At 39.4% G+C, this 9,233-nt stretch overlaps 1 protein-coding gene across 1 annotated transcript in view; it reads left to right on the plus strand.

The window, feature by feature from the left end:
- Positions 1-8,864, plus strand: part of MRAP2 (melanocortin 2 receptor accessory protein 2) — a 30,721-nt gene extending 21,857 nt beyond the window's left edge. Inside the window, exon 3 of the mRNA XM_017867632.1 lies at positions 7,063-8,864. Within this exon, the coding sequence (XP_017723121.1) occupies positions 7,063-7,453 (391 nt within the window). The 3' untranslated portion in view covers positions 7,454-8,864. The remainder of the gene's footprint in view (positions 1-7,062) is intronic.
- The last annotated feature ends 369 nt before the right edge of the window (positions 8,865-9,233 follow it).

Genomic DNA, 9,233 nt, shown 5'->3' on the forward strand with positions numbered 1-9,233 from the left:
CTCCTGCTTACCAGTAGAGATGGGCTTTTGCCATGTTGCCCAGGCTGATCTCGAACTTCGAAGCTCAAACAATCCTCCTGCCTTGGCCTTCCACAGTGCTGAGATCACAGATGTGAGCCACTGTGAGATATGACGAGATTTCTCTTCAAATAGCCTGATCAATCCTTTATTCTTTAATTCATAGTACCCACCCCTCACCCGTTTTCCTTTTCTCTTTTTTTCCTTTCTGCCTTTGTTACATGCCCAAACACGCCACAGTACCAGGCTTATCAGTACGAGCTCACATTCCTTTCCTTATTTTAAAAAAAGACTAGCCCTCTAGCTCATTACAGACACCTCTTCCCCTTTTCCCCTCTCTCCCTTACACGCCCACCTTATCTAAAAAAAGTTCAAATGTCTAACCCACCGAGATTAGTTCAGATTGTGCAACCCGACCCCAGCCAATAGAAACAGAGTACAGGGACAGGACTTGCATCAGAAATACAGGCTTTCATGCCCCTTTGTTCAAGTGTGCTCTCGTGGCAACTGGCCAAAAAACAAACAAACAAACAAAAAAAAAACACCCCTCAACACAAAAGTAAAATTGCTTTGCTAAAAATCCTTTGTTTGAGTGTTCAAGCTCTTTAAGATTTTGAGGGTTATTCCCAACAGCCACCATACCTGGCCTCTTTACTTTTAACAATTACACCTGGATTCTCATAGAAACTGAGATATTAGACAAAGCTAGTCATCATTTTAAATTATTTCCCGTTAATCATTTTTATAGCCTGTGAATATCAGGTGTTCACCTGAGTAAGAACCTTAAAGTTAAATATGTGGGTATTTTGTCAATAACTCAGAAGATACAGCTGCTTTTATTAAGCCAACAATATGAAATTAGTCTTACATACCAAAGAGTTTCAGAAACAAATTTATTCTGCTTTTAGAGTGAGTTTGTAATTTCATCACCTTAAAATATCTAGTACAATCTTGATGAACAGTTACCCCAGGCACAATGTATGCTGACAATTTTGAAGACCTCTCTATTTTTATTTTATCAACAAACTTAAAACCAACTTACTTATCAAAATTTACTTAAGTAATGTGAACTAAAACACTTGGGTTAGTTACTATATTTTGTTACAGTACTCAATTTAAGTGCTTTTGTTCCTTTTAAATTTATTAATCAGATCTCTTTAATATATTTTAGTAGAAAAATATTATATACACACAACATTAAAACATACAGACAACACAAATACATAGAAACAGATTCTCTAGCTTTCATTTGGATATTTTAGTCATGAGACAATGTAACATAGTAATACAAACTCAGTTTATAAAAGGACAGTTGAACTCAAATTATATTTCTGACAAAATGGGACCTGTTCACATGGCTAATGTTTATTTGCCCCAATAGATAATCTTATTAAGGCTGTGAACTAAAATTTTGGATAAGGAAATTTTCATAGCAGTTTGATAATCATAATAAACCTTTATTATTATCCTTTATTTCAGTTTCAAATGAGTTTAGGGTATAATTTTAATATTTACATTTTAGCCAGGACTGGCTAAATTGTATAAGAAAAATAAAATCTTCAAGTGGTCTTGAATTTTTAGTAACAAATCTATCTTTTGTTTGCTAGTCTGGTTTGCTTTACTAGTCAATGTGGGTGAGGAAGCATTTTAACGGGGTTTTTTTTTCCGGCTTTTCTAGTCCCTCCGTAGTACATAAAGCAATTTTTATGCCAGACAAAGATATAATATTCCTCTGAGCTCAAGATTTTGACTTGTTTGATCTGAGAGACTATTATAAACATTTATGTAGTTATTTGCTTTTAGAATACCAATCCTTTAATTAAGTGTTCCATTACACAAAGCACTTTTTAGTCAGACAAACCTAGATTTACATTTCCAAAGGTGTCTAAATTGTTGGTTTTCATGAACCTGTTGTAATCTCTAAAGCTGTTAAGTTTTTTGCATTTTGACTGGAATGCCATAAGCAGTGAGTTTGTCTTAACACCAGCAGAAAAGTCAGCAGATTCAAAATAGGCAGAAAAAAAAAATAGAGAGATAGAGAGCCTAAAAGCCTTTGTGTATTAACTCTGTAGTTGCAGTTTCTATTTCAGCTCTAAGAAAAACAGGCTTGGGGAGTTTGAATGAGCTCCATGATGCCCATTGAGTTTGTGTGCACCAGGAAAAGCCATGTAGCCAGCTGGAGTCCCAGAAGACCTGGCATGCCTTGGTGTTTGAGAATTTCATTTCATTTCTTATTAATTTCTTAAAAGCAAAGAAGATCCCATAAATCGTGTCAGGGGAACATCAGGAGTTTGTACTGGTGTGCAAAGAAAATTCATTAAATCTTGTCAGGAAAATGTCAGGAGTTTAGACTGGTGTCTTATGCAGTGGCAACCGACATAGTGTTTTTTAATTAGCCATCCTGCATCCACCATTTAGGATGTTTATTTTTGCTCTTGGAAGATTTTCAGAAACAAGCAAGGGGGAAGGGCCAAATCATTTACACACATGCATAACCAAACCCAAATCAGAGTGTTCACAGAAATTTTAACCCAGGCATGCAGATCAAACAAAATATTAAACTAGGCATGCAGAAAGAACCAAAAATGAACTCACCAGAAAAGACATGCCTCCAAGACAGATTGTAAATTCTGTAGAAACTGGAGTACTCTCCACAAGGACGCTTCTCAGGAAAGGCTTGCCAAAAAAAGAATTTTATAGTTCCAAGAGAGGTGCAGCATTCTTCATTGAAGGTAGGCTTATAACCAAACCAAATCTCAGATCAAGTCAAAAAGCTTCTATCAGGAAGAAGGAGCTTAGCCTGAGTGAAGACTTGCCAGGGCAGAACAGGTGAGCCATGGAAGCAGAGAGCTCAAAGGGCTCAAGGTGAGCACAGCCCACAGGTTCCAAGAATCACTGATTCCTTCCAAAAGTGATCTTGCTTCAGGTTCCACTTCTGGAAACCATTTATGTCAATCTAAATAACAAACACTGAGAGGTTCTCTAAAAGAAAATGATGTTTACATGGTAATGGGTCATTGCAGTGGGAATACTCATGCCATATGACCTATGTGCATATTCTGGGAAGTAAAAGAAGACAAAGGTTTTTAGAGGAAAAGCGAGGAGGATTACATGGTTGTTTGGAGAGAGTGATCCTTAGCTACAAGGAACAATACGGGTGGTGCCAGTTCCAGATTGGACAGGCAGTTGCTGGGCAGATGTCCTTATAGTATTTTTTTGTGCAAGGTTATGGTTTTCCAGTCTTTCGTGATGGTTTTGTTATCAGACATTTGTGAGTGAGAATTCCTACTTCATGGCCTTCCCCAGCTCTATTCATCAGGATTTTTTTTTATAACATTAAGTGACTCCAGATTTATTCTGACAACTTTCACAACTTACAGGTCCTTTTGTTTATCAGTCAAGGAAAGAAGAGACAAATAAAAGTCCAGTGTGTTGAGTGTTTAATATTTACTGGACTCTAAGAGTACAAAGATGAACTTTTTGCTCTTCTCAGGAAGGGAAAATCAGACACATTGTACTGTTGCCATACCAAGGGATCATCAGGAGGAAGCTAGAGGGGAGGGGGTAGCCATGGAGCACAGGGTAGCCTCAGGGGGCAGGAAAGGCACCTCAGAGGGGCTTTAATGTACACTACCTTGGCACTGTCCTGGGGAGGGACAAAATTCTCTTGGTCTCTTGTGCCTTAGTTCTCCAACAAAGGTAATTAATGGACTTTAATTCCAGGAAACATAGCTGTGTTATGGAAGAGCAGCCACACACAGTTGGGCTTCTGGGTCTGCTGTCACACTCAGCTAGTGCCACAGGTAGGCAGAAAAGCTATTTCTCAGAGCTTCTTAGCCTTGGAATTTAGGAATGGTGTGGGCCCCAGCAATCTTAATTATGCTTTCTCCAAATGCTTTGTGAACTCCCAAAATCTGAGACAGGTCTCAGTTAATTTAGAAAGTTTATTTTGCCAAGGTTGAGGACACGCACCCATGACTCAGCCTCAGGAGGTCCTGAAGACATGCACCCAAGTTGGTTAGAGCAGTTTGGTTTTATCCATTTTAGGGAGACATGAGACATCAATCAACATATGTAAGATGAACATTGGTTCATGTCGGGGGAACCAGCCCCCACTATTTCAACGTAGGTTCTTTTCTATTTTCCCTAAGTGTTGGCCAGTCTGAGAAATAAAGAGAAAGAGTACAAAAGAGAGAAATTTTACAGCTGGGCCTCCGGGAGTGTCATCACATGTCAGCAGGTTCTGTGATGCCCACTGAACCTTAGAACCAGCAAGTTTTTATTAGGGATTTCAAAAGGGGAGGGGGGTACAAACAGGGAGTAAATCACAAAGATCACAAGCTTCAAGGAGCAATAAAATATCATAAGGCAAATGACAGAGCAAGATCACAAGGCCAGGGTGAAATTAGAATTACTGATGAGGTTCCATCCCACTGGGCACACATTGTCATTGATAAGTATCTTAACAGGAAACAGGGTTCAACAGCAAAAAACCAGTCTGACTAGAATTTGCTAGGCTGGAATTTCCTAATCCTAGCAAGCCTGAGAGCTCTACAGGAGACTAGGGTGTATTTCATCCCTTATCTTCAACCACATAAGACAAACACTCCCAGAGTGGCCATTTTAGAGACCCCCCCAGGGAATGCATCCTTTTCCCAGGGCTATTCCTTGCTGAGAAAAGAATTCAGCGATATTTCTCCTATTCGCTCTCTGCAAGAAGAGAAATATGACTCTATTCTGCCCAGTCCCTCAGGCAGTCAGACCTTATGGTTATCTCCCTTGTTCCCTGAACATCGCTGTTACCCTGTTCTTTTTCAGGGTGGCCAGATTTCATATTGTTCAAACACACATGCTTTACAGACAATTTGTGCAGATAATGCAATCATCACAGGGTCCTGAGACGACATACATCCTCAGCTTATGAAGATGACAGGATTAATGTAACATAACAAGATTAAAGACTGGCACAGGAAATTATAAGAGTATTGATTGGGGCAGTGATAAATGTCCATGAAATCTTCACAATTTATGTTCAGAGATTACAGTAAAGACAGGTGTAAGAAATTATAAAAGTATAAAAGTATTAATTTGAGGAACTAATAAATGTCCATGAAATCTTCACAATTTATGTTCTTCTGCCATGGCTTCAGCCAGTCCCTCCATTTGGGGTCCCTGACTTCCTGCAACAGGTTCAGTCTGGAAAGGCGGGACAACTTGAAGCAGGGAGGGGGCGTCCAGGTCATAAGTAGAGATAAGAGACAAATGGTTGCATTCTTTTGAGCTTCTCATTGGCCTCTCCAAAGGAGGCAGTCAGATATTCATTTATCTCAGTAAGCAGAGGGGTGACTGAATAGAATAGGAGGCAGGTTTTCCCTAAGCAGCTCCCAGCTTGCCTTTTCTCTTTAGCTTAGTGATTTCAGGGGGTCTAAGATACTTTCCTTTCACAGCTTTAAGCCACTCTTTTTCCTAGGTGACATTTTAGTTTATCAGGTTACAGGTTGCTGGCACACTCATCCCTTTTCTCAAATATCTTTTAAACCTGAGTGAAATGACAATTGAGGGAAACTCATTTACAGAAAGACAAAGAAGACCATGTACATTTGTACTAAAGCATAAATCTTCAGTCTCTCTAAAATGATTTTCTCTGAATTCTGAATACCTGACATAGTAGAATATTGGATTCTTGCATAAACCCTTGATCTTCACAACATGTTTGTGTAGTGGGCAATGAAAATTGTTAACCAGGCTTATTACTAAAAGGAAAAATGCAGGTTTCTGAGAGGAGTTCTTGCCTGATGTCACCCAGGTAACCATGCTAGGAGATAGATCTGATATTAAAATTCCTTCAGCTAGCTGGATTACAAACCTTCTAGGGTTGCTGACCTCTGAAATCCAGGTGATTTTGATAATTTGGAGTTTAGTGATATATGATCAGGTTTTCCAGACTTGTGGTTTTGTTTTTTTTTCCTCCTCTGCCCAAATTCTTATAGAATTTAGTCATAAGTGCTTTTTCCCTGAGTGATAGGATGGGAAGGAAGAGATTTAAGAACTGGAAACACTGAGAGGATTACACATCTGTTGAGCACAAACTCCAGAGCCTGATTTTTGTCAGGTTCTGTTCTGGACTTGAAAGCACGTTCAGTAATGATTTGTGCCCTTAAGGAGTCACTACCTGTGCACGGGCAATTCTTATTTAAGAATTGCCTGGAAAGGATGGTGATGAAAGTAGATGAAGTATCAGGTTCTCAGCTTACCTGGGTTCTTTCATGCACTTGTGGGACTAACTGAGAGTTGTTTTATTCACTCATTGACTCATTTATTCTCCTTGAACTGCTTATTTGTTCCACATTAAAGGAAACAAGGAATTAGGAATCTTGGATTTATTCCCACTCATATCACAAACTGATTGTGTGACTAAGTGGGCAATTTGACTGTTCCTTACCTTAGTTCATACGTTTGTAAAATGCATATCATAATTCTTGCCCTAAGTGACTGTTTTGGTTACTTTAGAGAATCAAGTGAGAAAAATTGATATTATAGCATTTTGACAAATATTTAATGTACCCCTATGAGATAATATTATTATTTTTAGGCCAGTAGTTCTAAACTTTGGTATGAGTAATGATCCTTAGAGAATATATGAAAATGCATATTACTGAACCTACATTCACAGTTTCTGAGGGTCTGTGACCAAGGAAACTGCATTTTAAAAAGCACTTCAAGTAAGTATGATGCGAATGGTCCAATAATTCCACTGAAAAATACTAGTGTGTCTGCAGAATATTGGGGAATTCCTCAGCAAGGTGTCTGTTTTCAGGATGATCTGGGGGCCCTCATCTTGAACCCTTTTCCTTGGGTTTATTTGTACATGCTCAGAAGGGATTTCTCTTATTTCTCATGTTTGTCTGCATGCCATGCAAGGGGCTTACAATCAATAGGTGCTTAGTGGAAATGTGCTAGCCTGCCCTACATGCAGAAAACCATGATTCTGCAGGTGAATGGGCTGGAGTGTAAGCAATCTTTTGTTTTCTTTTTTTGAAATAGCAATGCAGAGTCCTCGGAGAAGAGATTCAGAATGAACAGTTTTGTGTCAGACTTTGGAAGACCTCTGGAGCCAGATAAGGTATTTTCTCGCCAAGGCAACGAGGAGTCCAGGTCTCTCTTTCACTGCTACATCAATGAGGTGGAACGCTTGGACAGAGCCAAAACTTGTCACCAGACCACAGCCCTTGACAGTGATGTTCAACTCCAGGAAGCCATCAGAAGCAGTGGGCAGCCAGAGGAGGAGCTGAACAGGCTCATGAAGTTTGACATCCCCAACTTTGTGAACACAGACCAGAACTCCTTTGGGGAGGATGATCTTCTGATTTCTGAACCACCTATTGTTCTGGAAACTAAGCCACTTTCCCAGACCTCACATAAAGACCTGGATTGAGAAACATGCTCTGTAAAGGGTCTTCCTGAAGATGTGGATTCTATCTTTATGTGGCAAGAAATCTACACCCACCAAAATTGTGTGTGTTTGGGGGAGAGAGAGACACAGAGATAGAGACAGAGAGACAGAGAAGAGACCCCTTTAGAAGAGAGCTGAGATGATTAAGCTGAGTGGTTTTTTGTTTTGCTTTGTTTTTGCTTTTTAATACATTCGGAGCTTTGGCGGTATTAAAGTATTTACAACAAGCTTGTCCAACCCATGGCATGTGTCCCAGGGCAGCTTTGAATGTGGCCCAACACAAATTTTAAACTTTCTTAAAACACTATGAGATTAACATTTTTTTTTTTTTTTCTATTTTTTTAAAGCTCATCAGCTATCATTAGTATTAGTGTATTTTCTGTGTGGTCCAAGACAACTCTTCTTCCAATGTGGCCCAGGGAAGCCAAAAGGTTGGACACCTCTGATTTACACTAGCTCATCTTCCTTGTTGAAAAATTTGGCCACATACTTATTGTCAGCATTCTTGGGTGAGGATTAGCCTACCACGTTCTAATCTGGCCCTGCCACTACCATGCTCTACCTTTAGCAAGTTGCTTTACCTCTCTGGGCTGCCCCATTTTTAACTGTAGGTTGACGTGTCTGAAGTGATCCATCCCACCTCTAATATTTTGTGAATTTATGACTTTGCCTTCAGATGAGGCTAAGCTATACACAAAACAGTATAAACTAGGGTACTGCCTCATACCTCTTGTAGGCTCTCCCAAATCTCTGTACCTTCCACTCAACCCTTAATTGAACCAAGCTTTAGTCAGGGGGTCTGAGTGTCTGCCAGAATGTCAGGAGACTCATCTTGCACAGTCACGGTGGCCAGTGTTTCTGGTGGGTTGTGCTGAAACAGCTCCCTTCTGAGAACTTCCAACCACCTATGCTCTAACCTGGGGACAGCCATCCCGTGCCTCAGAATAAGTACCAATTCATAGGTCATGCATGGTACTCTTGTCCCCAAGAAAAGTTAGGAAGGTTGTCAGCTGAGTGAGGGGAGGTGCCTTCTGGGTATCTCTGTGTTGGTGTATCTGTGCCATTGGCTACAGAACAAGAAAAATACTATTTGCCATGCTATTACTTTGGCAGATGTGTGGGTGATAGTCATCTGTATTTGAGTTGAGATGGTCAGTGGGTTGTAAATTCCCCACTAGCAGATATTCAGGGTGGCCTGAGTATGTAAACTTGTGAGCAACACAGAGTTAATTTATGGAGGAATCAAAGCTGCAGACTGGTGTTAAAACAACTTGGTTTTGTGCACACAGTTGCATGCATGGCAAGCTGTTAATCTCTGGGTGGCATTTTCATTATGAATTTGTTCACCACCTGTCTTGCTTAAGCTATAAAATAAATGCATTTGACTACAGAAATTTTCTCTGGTTCTTTATTTTCACACATCCAATTTTTTATTTCCCAAAAAGTTGTACCATGTTTATAATGTCTCTTGGAGTAGGCAGTGCTGACTCTTCCTTAATCTCTGGGATTCTGGTGATCTGAGTCATGCATGAGATTTCATTTAGGGATTATTTCGCTAAAACAAATCCTTTTTCTGTGATGTATTTTAAAGAAAATATCATTCTTTAAGACTATAACACTAAACAGTAAAACAAAGCATGGAATTTTTTTTTTTGTAATTAAAGTGACTAACATATTTTACAAATAGATGCTTTTTCATGAATTTTTTATGCAAGAGAGCAAGAGTATTAAAGAATGCTGAGTTTGTTAACTTTTTTTTTTT

Source organism: Rhinopithecus bieti, unplaced genomic scaffold, assembly GCF_001698545.2.
Source record: "Rhinopithecus bieti isolate Rb0 unplaced genomic scaffold, ASM169854v2 scaffold_4552, whole genome shotgun sequence".
NCBI lineage: Eukaryota > Metazoa > Chordata > Mammalia > Primates > Cercopithecidae > Rhinopithecus > Rhinopithecus bieti.